Source organism: Mustelus asterias, chromosome 3 (genome assembly GCF_964213995.1).
Source record: "Mustelus asterias chromosome 3, sMusAst1.hap1.1, whole genome shotgun sequence".
Lineage (NCBI taxonomy): Eukaryota > Metazoa > Chordata > Chondrichthyes > Carcharhiniformes > Triakidae > Mustelus > Mustelus asterias.
In genome coordinates this window covers 157,639,445-157,657,466 of record NC_135803.1, presented here as the reverse complement: position 1 = coordinate 157,657,466, position 18,022 = coordinate 157,639,445, and the positions used below count along the sequence as shown (strand labels likewise).

Sequence of the window (18,022 nt, the reverse complement as noted above, 5' to 3'; positions counted from 1 at the left end):
ATACTGGGGAGAACTGTCCTGCTTTTCTTTGAAGCGGTGGCTGTGGGATCTTTTATTTCCAGCTGAGAGCGCTGACTGTTTAGCACCCTCATTTGAAAAGTGCATACCCAACTGTGTAGCACTTCCTCAGTAAGGCACCAGGAGTGTCAGCCCAGAATATGGACTCAGGTTTACGATATGGAAATTCGATCATGGCCCTCTGACTCAGAAGCAAAAGAAAAAGTACGACCCACCAAGCCAGTGCTGCCACTGAGAACAAAAGCATAAAATGAATGAAACCAATCATTAATAAAATCCAGTTGGTCCACTTTCTCTTTCTGCAGAGCCTGGGCAAGGGAGAGAAGATCTGGCATGACAGGTCTCCAGGTCTGGTCCAGTGCCTTGGATATCCAGAGATATTCATTAATAAGTGGAGCTGTAATTGGTGCAGCATTAATATAGAAATCAGACTGCGAGGAGGAAGGTTCCTGGCCCACCAACCAATCGATGCAGGAATGCTGCTAAAAAACAGCGGTGTGTTCGAGGCCTCCCAACAGTTACCCAGACAGCTGAGCTTTGCTTTCTGCCCAGTGAAACTTTATGCTTTGGGGTTTCTGGCTGGCAGCTGTCCAGTGTGCCGGCGGCAATGACCACGTCACATTGTAGACCTACCCGACTACAGTAGCTCGGCAGTAAAGCCCGGAAGGCCCAGACCTAGAGAGGCACAGTGCCCTTTGGAAACACTGTCCTACCCACTCTTTGGGAGAAAGGAGCGATGGGAAAATTGGCCCTCATATATTTGAGTTGGGTGAGCCAATGGTGTGACACAGTACAGCAATATCTATTTACCTGCTTAGCTCAGATCCGAAATACAGTATAACTTTCAAAATGCACACATCATGAACAGGAAGGATATCATTAATTATATTTCTGTGCTCTGTAAGGATATTAAATGCTGCAGATTAGAACACTTGGTCTCAGGAACCAATGTCAGCATCTACACTCGGAGGATAGATGCAGCAGGGTTTAGATACGGGGCGGGGTAGGATGACTTTCTGACCTCCCCGCGGTGGGTTTCTCTCGGCGGAAGGCGATGTGCCATTTGCTGGCGGCAGGACCTTCTGGTCCCACTGTTGTCAGTGGGATTTCCCATCGACTGTACCCCAGGCCACGGCAGGGATGTGCCGTTGGTCGGGGTGCGCTGTCGGTGGGGCCAGAATATCCCGCTGGTGTGAACAGCTGGATAATTCCAGCCACAGCGTCTACACTATTCCATTCCATTTGGTGGGGGCTGGTTAGCTCAGGTGGCTGGAGTGTGATGCAGAATGATGCCAACAGCACAGGTTAAATCCCTGAGGGATGAAGGCAGTAAAGAGGGCAAACTTGGCATTGGTTTAAAAGTTTGTTTGAAAACAGCACCTTCAACAGTGTAGCATTCCCTCAGTAGCATACTGGAGCTGCAGTGTAGATTATGAAGCGACATCTCAAATTTGTGACATAATTCTAACTGGATACACTTGCTTTTTTATTTAAAATATGTAAAGAGAGGAATCGCAGCCCGAGTTTCATTGGTGACGCGAAGCCTCTCAGTAGAATCTGTTCCCGAACAGCTGCTTACCTCGACACTGCACATTGGGATCACCCCAGTAATTCTCCTGGCAGTCTGTGCATGACTGACCCCCGAAGCCAGGGCGGCATTGACACTGACCAGTGAACTGGCAAAAAAAAAACACAAATCACCCTCATAAACTGATCCAGTACATTTCAAATCATTCTGCTGTACTTTGTCAGATCCACACGATGTGGACCTCCACGGGCTAGCCCCTATGTGTGTCCCCCCCACCACCACCAGCCCTGATCTCCTCCCCAGGCTGGCATTGCCCAAGGCACCCCCCAATTAATTTCCATGACATTTTCAATGATAACTAGCTCCGCGCTGATTTCCGGCGTAGAGCTGATGACGCCAAAACTCTTAGGCTGGGAGACGCGTGGAGGCCACGGTGCCCAGTGGGAAGCCCGCTACACGGCCTCTGTTGATGTATCCCAGCCTACTGGGCTACCAGAGCAATGCAGCGGGCTGGACGAATCAGCCCCAACATTCTGATACCCCCCATACTCACTGATGCTGATGTCTCCACTCTAAATTGAAGCAGGACTTGAAAATTCAATTTTCCCTGTTCTGTGCCATTATACAGGGAAACATGGTACAAAACTAATAAACACTAACCGCTGGTCAGGAGCGCAGGTTGGAGATTGAATGAATATTAACTGTTCTTTCATTATCACTGGGTCAAAATCCTGGAGCCTAACTTCATTGTGGCAGTGTCACATAGACTGTTGTCAATCAAAACCCAGGCTATCACTATCAATGCAAGGGCAACTAGGAATGGACTATAATTGTTGGCCTTGCCGGAGATGTCTACATCGAGAGAATGGGGCAAATAGACCAGAGAATCTGCAACTGAGGCTGCTGGTTGAATAATAAAAATCAACCAGCTCATTGGGAGAACTCCTCTGCTACACAATATTTTTACAGCCGCTTTGTCATGCAGACAGGACTTTGATTTAGCATTACATCAGAGTGATGGCATCTTTACCAATGCAGCACTCCCTCAGTACTGCCGCAATAATCTGTTTGAGTTGCTGGAGTGGGACCTGAAAAATATGCATTTATATAGTTCCTTTTGTGACTGGGGGAGTCTCAAAGAGACTTACAGCAGCAAAGTATTTTTGAAATGTAATCACTGTTGTAGGAAACATTGAAATCAACTTGAACAAAGGAAGATCCCACAGACAGCAATTTGATAATAGCCAGCTAACAAAGAACAAAGAACAATACAGCACAGGAACAGGCCCTTCGGCCCTCCAAGCCTGCGCCGCTCATGTGCCCACTAGACCATTCTTTTGTATCCCTCTATTCCCAGTCTGTTCATGTGGTTATCTAGATAAGTCTTAAATGATCCCAGCGTGTCCGCCTCAATCACCTTGCTTGGCAGTGCATTCCAGGCCCCCACCACCCTCTGTGTAAAATACGTCCCCCTGACATCTGTGTTGAACCTTGCCCCCTCACCTTGAACCCGTGACCCCTTGCGTTCGTCACCTCCGACCTGGGAAAAAGCTTCCCACTGTTCACCCTATCTATGCCCTTCATAATTTTATACACCTCTATTAGGTCGCCCCTCATCCTCCGTCTTTCCAGGGAGAACAAACCCAGTTTACCCAATCTCTCCTCATAGCTAAAACCCTCCATACCAGGCAACATCCTGGTAAACCTTCTCTGTACTCTCTCCAAAGCCGCCACGTCCTTCTGGTAGTGTGGCGACCAGAACTGGACGCAGTATTCCAAATGTGGCCTAACCATCGTTCTATACAGCTGCAACATCATATGCCAACTTTTATATTCTATGCCCCGTCCAATAAAGGCAAGCATGCCATATGCCTTCTTCACCACCCTCTCCACCTGTGCTGCCACCTTTAAGGTTCTGTGGACTTGTACACCCAGGTCCCTCTGTGTGTCTATACTCCTGATGGTTCTGCCATTTATTGTATAGCTCCCCCTTACATTAGATCTACTGAAATGCATCACTTCGCATTTATCTGGATTACATTCCATCTCCCATTTCTCCGCCCAATGTTCCAGCCTATCTATATCCTGCTGTATTCTCTGACAATGTTCATCACTATCCGCAACTCCAGCAATCTTCGTGTCGTCCGCAAACTTACTGATCACACCAGCTACATCTTCCTCCAAATCATTTATATATATCACAAACAGCAATTTGTTTGTATGATGTTGATTGAGGGATAAATTTTGGCCAAGGGTAACTCCTCTGCTCTTTTTCAAATAGCACCAAGGAATCTTTTAGCTCCACCGGAGATAGCAGCTTAGGACCTCAGTTTAAATCTTCATCTGAATGATGGCTGTTCAGACACTGTAACACCTGCAGGGTACCGCACTGGAGTGTCAGCCTGGATTTGAGCACTATGTGCTCAGGTCCTGGAGTGGAACTTGGACTGATGGGTCCTATTTTACCATTTTGATTCTAAGTGCCGGGCGGACTTGGAACTGGGAGTGTTTCAGATCCGACTTTTAGACCCGTTCTCCGGTGCTCCCATTACGCACTCTGCCTGAAAAAATATCAGCGATTCCGAATCGCGCTGCACAAGCCTGTGGGCGGGGCTTAACGCTCCCGAAATCCTGCAGCTCCAATCGGAGCCTTCAACTGCGCATGCGCAGAAAAAAAATGATAGAATGCTGCTCCCCTGCCACATCACTCCCGGGCCAGATAATGCCTCCCCCTGGCTCCTACAGACATTGCCCCACCCCCACAACATTACTGACTGCCCCTTAACCACCCCCCTCCGCCGCCCAGACCGATCGCTGGCCCCTCCCCCCTTCCCCTCCAACTGATCTGAGGCAGAGTGGCAGCAGACCCCCCCATTCCCCCTCACTGATTTCAGGCAGAGTGGCAGTGGACCCCTCCCTTTCCCTCCACTGATCTCAGGAAGAGTGACAGCAGACTCCCTTCCCCCCCCCCCACCGATCTCAGGCAGACTGGCAGTGGACCCCCACCCCCAACCCCCTCACCGATCTCAAGCAGAGCGCCGTCGGACACTCGGTACTTACTGGAGTGCCCAAATCGGACTTTTGTAGAGCGCGTCTGTTTTGCGCCGATTCTGGATGGACGAACGCGGTGGTAAAGGGGGAAGTGCCGGTAAAGTTGAGCAGCCCATTTAGTCAATTTAAATGCATTTAAATGGCCATCGCGCCCATTTCAGGCACGGTTCCAATCGTGGCCATTTTTGAGCTTTGGTAAAGAGGGAACTGGCGCGGAGGCTGGCGCGGATCGCGCTACTCCCCACACGCCTGACTTTACCAAGTTTTCGTGCCCAAAAACAGGCCCAATTTGATGGTAAAATCGGGCCCAAGATCTTCTGACTGAACCTACAGCCTACTAACTGAGAGACAGCCCTGGGGCATTAATCTAGCCGGAATAATCCCTAAATGGACGAGATATTGCTCTGGCAATGATCTATCAGCTCAGAGTCTCCCAGTCTGAATTTACATTTTTGCAGCAACCATAACTTCTGCTCCTGACTCACCTCATTGCAGCTGGAGCTGAAGGAATTGATGCTGGCACACCTACAAGCAACACACCCTGACCCACTGTCCAGGTTCCAGTGGTTTGGGGCACAGCGGTCACAGTTCTGGCCTACCACGTTGGGTAGGCAGGAGCACTGCCCTGTGGTTCGATCACATTCACACTCATCCTTCGATGGGCACTGGTCTCGCCTGGTGCCCAGATGATTACATGTACACTCTGTGCCAAGCAACAAAACACTATTTAGTAAAAGTAATGAAGTTAAAAGCAATCTTCAATTAATTACCTAATTTTGACCAACCATAAAAATTATATTTTACAATTGGTCCCATCACGAATGGCCCAGAATCTGCTGAAATGGGACATCTCAGAGCATTCCCTGAGGGTGAGACCTCAGCCCTCACTTTTCAACTCAAATATATATTGTGCTCTAAGTTGTTGTATGTGTGAACAGCTAAAGGCAGCAGGACATCAGCGGCCTCAGTGAACCATGGAACCAACAATCTCTCTCCTTAACCAATGAGATTTAAGGATTGAGAGAAATAGAAATGGCAGAACAGGAAATAGGGTGAATGAGAATCAAATCATATTCAAGTAAGTTTATTTATTGTCACAAGTAGGCATACATTAACACTGCAATGAAGTTACTGTGAAAATCCCTTACTCGCCACACTCCAGTGCCTGTTCGGGTACACTGAGGGAGAATTTAGCACGGCCAATGCACCCTAACCAGCACGTCTTTCGGACTGTGGGAGGAAACCGGAGCACCCGGAGGAAACCCACACAGACACGGGGAGGACGTGCAAACTCCACACAGACAGTGACCCAAGTCAGGAATTGAACCTGGGTCCCTGGCGCTGCGAGGCAGCAGTGTTGACCCCTGTGCCACCGTGCCGCCCCTGTCCAGAAAGATTTGTAAAGAGAAGGAAGGAAAGATTTGATTGAGAGAAAAGTAGGAAAATATGAAAAACTTTGACTTTAATGAGAGTGTGGGAACAGATTACTGCCTGCAAGATTGAGGCTCCAAAGTTTAAATGTTCTGCCTAATGAGCTGAAGAGGTAGAATCTAATTGTAAATGCCCTTATATGTTAAGTTCCAACCCTAACTTTCTGTGGTGAGTTTAATGGGTAATTAAGATACAAATGCAGCAATTTCTATAATTCCCAGGAAGGTTGAGTACAAGTTCTCATTTTTGTCAGGATAACAAGGATGCGGCTCAAATAATCGAGGAATTTATGGCATTTCTCAACTCAATGAGCAGCATCAGAACTTCAGATGAAAGGTTATCAACCTGAATTGTTAACTCTGCTCCCCTGTCTACAGGTACTGCCTGACCGGCTGAGTATTTCCAGCAATTTTTGTTTTTATTTCAGATTTCCAGCACCCACAGTGTTTTGCTTTTCTAATAGTATTGAACTCATGGGTATCTCGTCAGTGCCATGTGTTGCTGGGTGATTGACATGTTAATAACACATTGACAGATTAAACTCACCATCATTTTGGGAACACATTCTAGGACGTTATGCAACAGACAAAGAAGCCCTTTAGTCTATCTGCTTCCGAGAGCTCCTTTGTGGAGCTTTCCAATAAAACCCACTCCTCCGCTCGCTCATTACCCACAGACCTGCAAATGTTTCCTTTTACCGTATTTATCAAATTGCCTTTTGGAATTTATCATTGAATTTCCTTTCACCATTATTTCCGGCAGCTTATTCACAACAACATGCTCAGTAGAAACAATTCTCCCCGCATCACCTCATATATCAAAATGTAAAATTTACTTCTGCAGTTGCGTCGAGAGGCGTCACCATAGTAACCCAGCCGACAATGTTCGCAATGAACCCCCTCCGTGTTGTACAGGCATTTCAGGCACTGACCCGTCTGTCGATCACACGACTGAGGATCGCTGACATCAATGTTGTTGTGGCACTGGCAGGGCAAACACCTACCGCCTGGCAGTAAGGGGTTACCATAGTAACCAGGCGCACATTCTTCACATCGGGAACCTGTCAACAGAAACAAGGGAGAGAATTTTATTTTTGATCTTAATGCTTTTTTTCCTTCAATTTAAAAGCAATTCCTTTTCCGTCTTCAAGTGGCAGCGCCACCATTTATCATTCATCTCTAGTTACCCTGAGATGGAGGTGATCACCTGTCTTCTTGAACCATTGCTAATGGTTTTTATGCAACTGATCATCTTGCCAGACCTTTAGAGGGCAGTTAACAGTCAAACATGTTGGTACGAAACTGGAATCACATCTAGGCCAGATCGGGTAATGGTGGCAGATTTCCCACTCTGCTGGGACATTAGTGAACCGGTTGTGATTTTAATAACAATCTGACTGTTTCATGAGCAGATACCAGTTCTTAAAAAATGAAATTAACTTCTCCAACTGTGATGATGGATGTTAATTTTTAAAATATTTTTTGGGATTATGTTGATATTTTGTACAGGTAAAGAAACACAACACCGGGTTAAAGTCCAACAGGCTTATTTGTAATCATGAGCTTTCGGAGCGTCGCTCCTTCATCAAGTGAGCACTGTTCGTTCATCACTCACCTGATGAAGGAACAGCGTTCCGAAAGCTCGTGATTACAAATAAACCTGTTGGACTTTAACCCGGTGTTGTGAGGCTTCTTACTGTGCGCACCCCAGTCCAGTGCCGGCATTGTTCATCTGGAGCAAGAGAGAGAGGAGTGTTTGGTGGATGCAGTAAAAAGGGTAAGGGAGCGACTTTAATTATGTTTTTTTTCGCGGGGTTGTAATGATTTAAAAGTTTAATTTTAAACCGGAAGTAGACCGGGCGCAGGGTCACGTGGGCGGACATTTTAGTAGTTTTTTTATTTAAGCGCGCAAAGTATAAAAGGGAGGCCGCAGTATACAGCGGGCAGCGTCGGGAGCAGGCAGCGTTGGGAGCGGGCAGCGGAGTGAGTGGGGAAGCAGAGTGTGAACTGTAAGGGCTTTAGCGGAAAGGGTGAAGCAGGGTAAGTTATTTTTATCCAAACCTATAAAGGAAAAGGGTAACTACGAGTGATAGGCCAGTTTGTTGCTTCCGGTGTGGGATGTGGGAGTTCCTGGAAACACCTAGCCACCCAGAGGACCACATTTGCGCCAGGTGCATGGAACTGCAGCTCCTGAGGGACCGCGTCACGGAACTGGAGCTGCAGATTGCTGACCTTAGTCTAGTCAGGGAGAATGAGGGACTAATAGACATGAGTTATAGGCAAGTAGTTACACCGGGGCCTCAGGAGGTAGACACGTGGGTCACAGTTAGGAGGAGTAAAGGTCAGAAGGGTAACGTACCAGAGAGTACTCCAGTGGCTGTCTCTCATAGCAGGAAGGGCACGGCTCTTAGTGAGCAATTAGTGGAGGGGTCACCTGTGGTTGTCCCACTCCAAAACAAGTATATTGTTTTGGATAGTGTGGAGGAGGATGACTCTCCAGGGGTAAGCCACAGTGACCAGGTCACTGGCACAGAGTCAGGCTCTGTGGCCCAGAAAGGAAAGAGAGGAATTAGGAGAGCAATAGTGGTGGGGGACGTGTCGGTTAGAGGCACAGTCAGGCGATTCTGTGGGTGCGAACGGGACTCCAGGATGGTAGTCTGCCTACCTGGTGCTGGGGTACTGGATGTCTCCGAGCGGATAGGAGGCATATTAAAAAGGGGACGATAAAGAAACGGATGTCGTTGTACACATTGGTGCAAATGACGTAGATAGGAAGAGCAGGGGGATCCTATGAGAGCAATTCAGGGAGTTGGGAAATAGGCTAAAAAGTAGGGCCTCCAGGGTGGCAATATCTGGGTTGCTCCCAATGCCTCGTGCCAGTGAGGCTAGGAATAGGGAGTTAGTACAATTGAACGCTTGGCTAAAGGACTGGTCCAGGAGGGAGGGCTTCATTTTCCTGGATCATTGGGAAGTTTTCAAGAGAGGATGGCACCTGTACAAGAAGGACGGGTCACAACTAAATTGGAAGGGCACGAATATCCTGGCTGGGAGTTTTGCTAGTGCAGTTCGGGTGGGTTTAAACTAATATGGAAGGGGGTGGGGATCAAAAAAATTAGGTCTACAAGTGTAGAGGCTGGGGACGAGCTTGGGGCCAGGACAAGGCTGACAAAGAAGAAGAGCACTCTGGGGGAGGATGACCTCACTGGGCCTGGAGGTCTGGAGTGCATCTACTTCAATGCAAGGAGCGTAGCAGGTCAGACAGACGAACTTAGGACCTTAATGCTTACGAGGAATTTGGATGTGGTTGCGATGACAGAGACTTGGTTGAAAGAGGGACAGGACTGGCAGCTGAATATTCCGGGGTACAAGTGTTTTAGGCGAGACAGAGGAGGGGCCAAAAGAGGTGGGGGAGTAGCAGTATTAGTTAGAGAACATATTACAGCAGTGCAGAGGGAGGACAATTCAGAGGGGTCGTGTAACGAGTCACTGTGGGTGGAGCTCAGAAACAGGAAGGGCACAGTCACTAGTATACTGGGGGTGTACTACAGGCCCCCCAACAGTCCAAGGGAAGTGGAAGAACGGATATGTCAGGAGATACTGGATAGGTGCAGGAAAAATAGGGTTGTTGTAGTGGGAGACTTCAATTTCCCTGGTATAGACTGGAAATCGCTTAGAGCTGGGACTCTGAATGGGGAGGAATTTGTAAAATGAGTACAGGAAGGTTCTTTGGAACAATATGTAGATAGCCCGACTAGAGAGGGGGCTATACTGGATCTAGTACTGGGGAATGAGCCCGGTCAGGTCTTCAAAGTTTCGGTAGGGGAACATGTGGCAAATAGTGACCACAATTCTGTTAGCTTTAGGATAGCGATGGAAAAGGATGAGTGGTGTCCCAAGGGTAAGGTGTTGAATTGGGGCATGGGTAAATTTAGTGGGATTAGGCAGAAATTGGCAGCTGTTGATTGGGAGAGGCTGTTTGAGGGTAAATCCACATCTGGCATGTGGGAGTCTTTTAAGGAACAGTTGTTAGGGCTACAGGACAGGCATGTGCCTGTAAAAAAGAAGGATAGGAAGGGTAGGATTCGAGAACCGTGGATAACCAGGGAAATTGAGGGACTGGTCAAAAAGAAAAGAGAGGCATACGTTAGGTCCAGGCAGCTAAAAACGGAGGGAGCTCTGGAGGAATACAAAGAAAGTAGGAAAGAACTCAAACGAGGAATTAGAAGGACAAAAAGGGGTCACGAAATGTCCTTGGCAGACAGGATTAAGGAGAATCCCAAGGCATTTTATTCATACTTTAGGAACAAAAGGGTTGTAAGGGAAAAAATCGGACCTCTCAGGGACAAAAGTGGGGAATTATGCTTAGAACCCAAAGAAGTAGGGGAGATCCTAAATGAATACTTTGCGTCGGTATTCACAAAGGAGAGGGATGTGTTGACTGGGAGTGTCTCGGAGGGGAGTGTTGAACCGTTAGAGAAAATCTCCATTACAAGGGAGGAAGTGTTAGGTTTTTTAGGGAATATAAAGACTGACAAATCCCCAAGGTCTGATGGAATCTATCCAAGGTTGCTCAGGGAGACGAGAGATGAAATCGCTGGGCCTCTGACGCAAATCTATGTCTCGTCACTGGACACAGGTGAGGTCCCAGAGGATTGGAGGATAGCTAATGTGGTCCCGTTATTTAAGAAGGGTAGAAAGGATAACCCGGGTAATTATAGGTCAGTGAGCTTGACGTCCGTGGTGGGGAAGTTGTTGGAGAAGATTCTTAGAGATAGGATGGATGCGCATTTAGAAAGGAATAAACTCATTAACGATAGTCAGCATGGTTTTGTGAGAGGGAGGTCATGCCTCACTAACCTGGTGGAGTTTTTTGAAGAAGTGACTAGAATGGTTGACGAGGGAAGGGCCGTGGATGTCATCTTTATGGACTTTGGTAAAGACTTTGACAAAGTACCTCATGGTAGGTTGGTGCAAAAGGTTGGATTTCATGGGATTAAGGGGGAGGTGGCTAGATGGGTGGAGAACTGGCTTGGTCACAGAAGACAGAGGGTGGTAGTGGAAGGGTCTTTTTCCGGCTGGAGGCCTGTGACTAGTGTTGTTCCGCAGGGCTCTGTATTGGGACCTCTGCTGTTTGTGATTTATATAAACGATCTGGAAGAAGGTGTAACTGGGGTGATCAGTAAGTTTGCGGTAGACACGAAATTGGCTGGACTTGCAGATAGTGAGGGGGGCATGGTAGCACAGTGGTTAACACTGCTGCTTCACAGCTCCAGGGACCTGGGTTCGATTCCCGGCTTGGGTCACTGTCTGTGTGGAGTTTGCACATTCTCCTCGTGTCTGCGTGGGTTTCCTCCGGGTGCTCCGGTTTCCTCCCACAGTCCAAAGATGTGCGGGTTAGGTTGATTGGCCATGGTAAAATTGCCCCTTAGTGTCCTGAGATGTGTAGATTAGAGGGATTAGTGGGTAAAATATGTAGGAATATGGGGGTAGGGCCTGTGTGGGATTGTGGTCGGTGCAGACTCGATGGGCCAAATGGCCTCTTTCTGTACTGTAGGATTTCTATGATACCCTCTGCTGTATTGTCAGAGGCTACAGATGGATATAGATAGGCTGGAAATTTGGGATAAGAAATGGCAGATGGAGTTCAATCCAGATAAATGCGAAGTGATGCATTTTGGTAGAGCTAATGTAGGGGGGAGCTATACGATAAATGGCAGAACCATAAAGGGTGTAGAGACGCAGAGGGACCTGGGTGTGCAAGTCCACAGATCCTTGAAGGTGACGTCACAGGTGGAGAAGGTGGTGAAGAAGGCATATGGCATGCTTGCCTTTATAGGACGGGGCATAGAGTATAAAAGTTAGGGTCTGATGTTGCAGATGTATAGAACGTTGGTTCGGCCGCATTTGGAATACTGTGCCCAGTTCTGGTCGCCACACTACCAGAAGGACGTGGAGGCTTTAGAGAGAGTGCAGAGGAGGTTTACCAGGATGTTGCCTGGTATGGAAGGGCTTAGTTATGAAGAAAGATTGGGTAAACTGGGGTTGTTATCACTGGAAAGACGGAGGATGAGGGGAGACCTAATAGAGGTGTATAAAATTATGAAAGGCATAGATAGGGTGAACGGTGGGAAGCTTTTTCCCAGGTCGGTGGTGACGTTCACGAGGGGTCATAGGTTCAAGGTGAGAGGGGGGGAAGTTTAACACAGAGGGTGGTGGGGGCCTGGAATGCGCTGCCGGGCAAGGTGGTGGAGGCGGACACACTGGGAACGTTTAAGATTCATCTAGATAGCCACATGAACGGAGTGGGAATGGAGGGATACAAAAGAATGGTCTAGTTTGGAGCAGGGAGCGGCGTGGGCTTGGAGGGCCGAAGGGCCTGTTCCTGTGCTGTATTGTTCTTTGTATCTCCACATCTCCACGTGTGTATGTATCCATCGATAATTAAACTGTGGAGATTAAGAGAGATCGGTTTGTGAGAAGTGAGAGATTAAAGTGTAAAGGTGTGAGGTTCATTCATTTCTGATGCGGGGTTATGGTGTGTTGCAATTGCAATAGGTTGGACCTAAAATTTGCAGAACAAGGTAAGTGGAGACTTGGCTTTTCAGCTGTTGAATTTCAAAGGGAGGTTCAGAGGTGAAAAATAACTTTTGTAACTTACAGAAGTTTCATAGGTAAATAGGGGAAGGTATATTAAATTTTATTGACCTGAAAGTAGAGGCAATTGGAAAACATAACAGGGTGAAGTTGAGTTAAAAGAGCTGTTTAAGGACAATGGGATCGGGATATTTAAGGAAAGATGTTTAGCCGAGCTTTGATGACAGCGTGGGGGGAAATGTCCTGGAAACCAGATCTGTGCTGGGAGGTAGAATGAAAGTGAATTTGAATTCACATCCATCCCGTTTCCAGGCGAGGAAAGTCTTCCACATCTGAATGCAAGTGCTTGAGGAGTTGTGTGATATATTTATATTAAAGTGACAACAAATCCTGTCTTGGGTAATATTACTGGAACTTTATAGTTGAAATCTATAAGACAGTTGTTGCCAAGGAAATAGCTTGTACATTATACATGTGCTTTTTTTCGGTGGTTGTACTGTAAAACAATTTTAACTGTGTAACTTTAACCTTATCTTAAGGTTTTGTCTTCTTTTTAATCAAATTTTTAAATTTTGAAATCCTAAAGGTGTCACTGGGGGCACTGGACCACATGCTTTTGTGGTCAGTCGCTTTTCCTCTCATTTTCAAAATGAACAAAAGGATTTATGATCAGTAAGGTAGGTTACCCTCTGGATCTTGCTCGCTCAGTAGACAACATCTGCTGTGGTCGTAACACAACGGTTGTAATAGAATTTGAAGTTGTATTCTTTGCAGAATTAGCCCAGTAACATTGCAATAATTTATTCCATTTTATCCTGAAAGCAGCTCACTTCTGCTGGGAGAAGGGGTGGAAAGAGGGCTGGATCCATATTCCTGAGCAGCATCTGCCTTCTGGCATATCATCCATGTGGCTATTGTTCAGTCAGCCTGGATGGTGGATGCTGCCAAGTTATTCCGTCTGAGGAAGATATTGTCACAGATAAAGCTGAACCTGTCTCACTCAATGTTAGCACCCACAAACTTACCATTGATATCACTGCATAGTGAGCAGGGACAGGAACGCCTGTCTGCTTTACACCTCCTTTTCCTGACCTAGGGGCAACTCTCTTAAGCTCAAATGCTGGGGGAGTAGAAACCAATTAACTCAACACAGGCTGAAGATCAAATGCGGGACCCTCCTGGTTTGGCATGGGTCAGTTAAAACCAGGCAGAATGTTTAAAAAGTGGGAGAAAGGGGCATTCAGACAGGACACGACTGCTGGAATTCTACCGCCCGCCCGCCCGCCAGGGAATCGATGCGGGTGAGAGGCGGACATGGAAATGTCTGGTGACCTTGGGTGGTAATTTGTGGTCTTGCTTGAGTGAGGCTGTATAATCCCGTCCTACATGTGAGGGAGACATAGATTGAATGGGTAGTTGGGAATTTGGTTCAGGTGGGAATTCGAGGCAGAGGGAGAAAGAGGCACAATGTTTCTACTTTGTTTCAGCCTCCAGCAGTGAGCTTCCTTCCTCGTCTCTAAGCGAGGTGAATGCAGCTTTTGATTATTTTAACTTTGTAAAATATTAACAAATTGACTAATTAAATAAATAAGCTTAAACAGAAAAGGCAGGGCTGGTGGTGTGCTGTGACTGCAGCGTGTGGGGATCTGTGGAACACACTGCAATCCTGGACAGCCGTATCTGCAGAAAGTGTCTGCAGCTTCGGCAACTTCGACTCAGGGTTACTGAGCTGAGTCTGAGTTGCGGACATTGTGGATCATCAGGGAGGGGGAGAGTTACCTGGACACTTTGTTCCAGAAGGAAGTCACACCCCTCAGGTTAGGGAGAACTTTCAAGTTGGTTGGTGGTCAGGGACAGGTGAATGTGACTGCAAAGCCTCCGGCTCTCTCTGCCTGGCTAGTCTCGTCTGTCCAGTAATGAACAAACGTGCGGACATGTCTGAAGATAATTCAGCCATGAGCTTGACGGAACTGTGTGCAGCCGATCGGGACGCACAACACAGACCCGCCACCGAGCTCTGGAAAGAACCCGAAGAGTAGAAGTTGAGGGCTCGTGTGACCTTGAAAGCCACTGTCAGGGGGCACACAGTTGGAAATGATTTCCAGCGTGAAACATCTGGCATATTGCTGTCACTGTGTCCGCAGAGAGGTGGAGCTTCCTGTGGCACCGGACCCCGGACATTTGGAGGTAGTTAGAGTGCCGCCTGTAGACTCTGGCTATTAGGAAATGGTGTCTCCTGTAGACCTGACCGCTTTGAACTTCCTGCTAGCCCTGTACCAACTGAGACCGTGCCTCTCCTCTCAGAGGTTTCTCCCTGGGATGCTGCCTACGCTCCCCTGGTCTACCCTCCCTCCTGACCCTCTCTTCCTCCAAAGGAGTTCCCACCAGCTGAATAAACCATCCCTATCAGATGAGATGCACTGTGCTTTACAAATAAGGTTGCACCTGTGCTGCAATCTTCAAACAAAGCTTCTGGGGAAGATGAGATCCACTTGAAATGCGACAGAAATCAAAAGAAAGTGGCAATGCGAGTGAATGAGCTTGTGCTCTGAGGGCCTTTTATCCCACTTTTGGACCAGAAGCTGATTAAAATGTGTTGGCAGCCAACCTGCTTTCCCCATGCAAGAAATGGAAAATTTCTTCAGCAACATAAAATCACATTTGATTGGCTTGTCAATGACCTTTATTGGCTCTTGATTTGGCGGTGGGTGCTGAACTGACTCACACGCATGCTCACTGACCTCACTATTGCACACGCGTGTGACAATGCTGGACACACACCAGTTGTCATTTCACGCTATTTTACATTCAGTCAGGTCAAGCAAGCACCCAACCTCAGAAAGTAAAATCCAGGCCAGTGTTAACATAGTGAGTCTGTACGACTCTCCACAGGCACTGCCTGACATCTGGCTTTTTCCCCCCAGCATTTTCTGTTTTTATTTCAGAGTTCCAACACCCGCAGTATTTTGCTATTATTTTTAGATCTGATCCGTTGGTTGTGGGATCGCTTAGCTTTGTCTATTGCACACAGCTTACACAGTTTGGCATACAAGGAGTCCTCACCAGGGTTGGTACCACATTTTTAGGTAAACCTGGTGCTGCTCCTGGCACAGCATCCTGGCCTCTTCATTGCACCAGGGGTCAATCTCTCACCTTCATGGTAATGGTATATTGGGGGATGTGCCGGGCCATGAGGTTACAGATTATGATTGAGTAAAATTCTGCTGCTGCTGATGGCCCACAGCGCCTCATGGATGCCCAGTATTCAGCTGATAGATCTGTTTGAAATCCATTCCATTTAGCACTATGGAACTGCCACGCAACATGACAATGGTTATCCTCGCTGTGAAGATGTGACTTTGTCTCCACAAGAACCGTGCGGTGGCCACTCCGACTGATAGAGTCTGGAATACAATGGATCCATCTGCGATGGATGGGGGGGTTTGATGAGGATGAGGTCAAGTATGTTTTTCCCTCCTGTTGGTTCCCTTATCAATTGCCGCAGACCCAGCCCTGCAGGACGTGACCAGCTCGGTCACGAGTTTGCCAAGTCACTCTTGGTGATGGACTTTGAAGGGGAGGAACTGAAGGGGTGGTAGGTGGTGATCAGTAGGAGGTTTCCTTGCCTGTGTTTGATCTGATGCCTTGAGATTTCATGGGGTCCAGAGTCAATGTTCACAACTCCCAGGGCAACTCCCTCCCGACTGTGTACCACTGTGCCGCCACCTCTACTGGGTCAGCCCTGCCGGTGACACCGGATATACCCAGGAATGGTGATGGTGGTGTCTGAGAAATTACCTTAAGGTATGATTCCATGAGTATGATTATGTCAGGCTTTGCTTGACTAGTCTGAGGCAGTTCTCTCAATACCAGCACAAGGCCCCAGATGTTAGTAAGGAAGAGTTTGCAGGGCTGGGTGTTCACTCACTGGTTAAAAATTTGAGAAATAAACAAGATTTCCAGTCAATGTAACCAGAAGCTGAGTAAATAACTAGGAATGGGAATCAATAGGATAAGGCGCAGAGATGATAATTTACCATAAAGTATGATATGGACTGCCACATCTGCTTTATAACATTGCTTTATTAGGTATTTCTCAATGAGTTAATATCATGTTATACTCTTTCTCAAAAAATACAGAAATTAAGATAGCTAATTTCCACCAGAAAATGTTAAATCAATGTTTAGATTTTTAGTTGATCAGTATACTATCTCAGGCTGCCTCGAATATTTTGCTTGCAAGCCAAAGATTCCTTTTACCTCTCAAAACATTTCCTGCTGTTGAGTTTCAAACACGGCTGCTTTTGGGTAAATGGGAGGTCAGAGTATGAATCCATCCACTGGCAAACACTCACACCTCTGAGTCAGAAAGTCCCGTCCCAGTGATCTGAGCACATTGTCAAGACTGACTATCCCAGTGCACAACTGAGGAAGTGGAACCCAGGTTCCCGCTGCACTTTGGAAGAGGTCCCAATGTCACTATCAGTGCCAGTATTCCTCTGAACTGGCCAGTTAGCACATTGCTGTTTGTGGGAGCTTGCTGTGTCCAAATTGGCTGCCGTATTTGCAAACCAACAGTGACTAGACTTCAAAATACTTCATTGGTCGTGAAGCATTTGGGATATTCTGAGGATGTAAAAGGTGCTAGATTAAGGAAAGTCTTTCTACTACAAAAGGTCCATGTGCCTTTATAACAAAATACAAAAAGAAAAAATGACTTTCTCATTAATGCAGAAACCTAGAGGCCATTGAGCAAGGCAATTACCACAAAGGGCCATGCATGGCATCATGAGCAGTGCAAGAAGTACAATTACTTACGGTGCCCTCCACCGGACCGCTTAACCATCCCTGGGTGAGAAAAATTACATGGATAAATTCAGGCAGGAGACTGGAGAGGGGCTGGAGCTTGGTGATTAATATACAGGCTAATCTCTCCACTCCCAAATCCTTATTGGATATAGTCCCACAGAAACCTCCTCTCACTCATAATGGGTTCCACACACACTGACTCTCACTGGGGTACGGGTCCCCCGCACCCACTGACTCTCACTGGGGTACGGGTCCCCCACACACACTGACTCTCACTGGGGTACGGGTTCCACACACGCTGACTCTCACTGGGGTACGGGTTTCACACACACTGACTCTCACTGGGGTACGGGTCCCACACACACTGACTCTCACTGGGGTACGGGTTCCACACACACTGACTCTCACTGGGGTACGGGTTCCACACACACTGACTCTCACTGGGGTACGGGTTCCACACACACTGACTCTCACTGGGGTACGGGTCCCACACACACTGACTCTCACTGGGGTACGGGTTCCACACACACTGACTCTCCCTGGGGTACGGGTCCCACACACACTGACTCTCACTGGGGTACGGGTCCCACAC

At 47.5% G+C, this 18,022-nt stretch overlaps 1 protein-coding gene across 3 annotated transcripts in view; it reads right to left on the bottom strand.

The window, feature by feature from the left end:
- Positions 1-18,022, bottom strand: part of LOC144491758 (laminin subunit beta-2-like) — a 138,843-nt gene that overhangs the window by 25,144 nt on the left and 95,677 nt on the right. For 2 of the 3 annotated variants that reach the window (XM_078210013.1, XM_078210014.1), the window contains exons 21-24: positions 17,440-17,469; positions 6,864-7,088; positions 5,083-5,300; positions 1,598-1,694 (exon numbers count right to left, since the gene is read on the bottom strand). In XM_078210013.1, coding sequence (XP_078066139.1) covers positions 1,598-1,694; positions 5,083-5,300; positions 6,864-7,088; positions 17,440-17,469 — 570 coding nt within the window. The remainder of the gene's footprint in view (positions 1-1,597; positions 1,695-5,082; positions 5,301-6,863; positions 7,089-17,439; positions 17,470-18,022) is intronic. The other variant, XM_078210015.1, reaches the window with a different exon arrangement.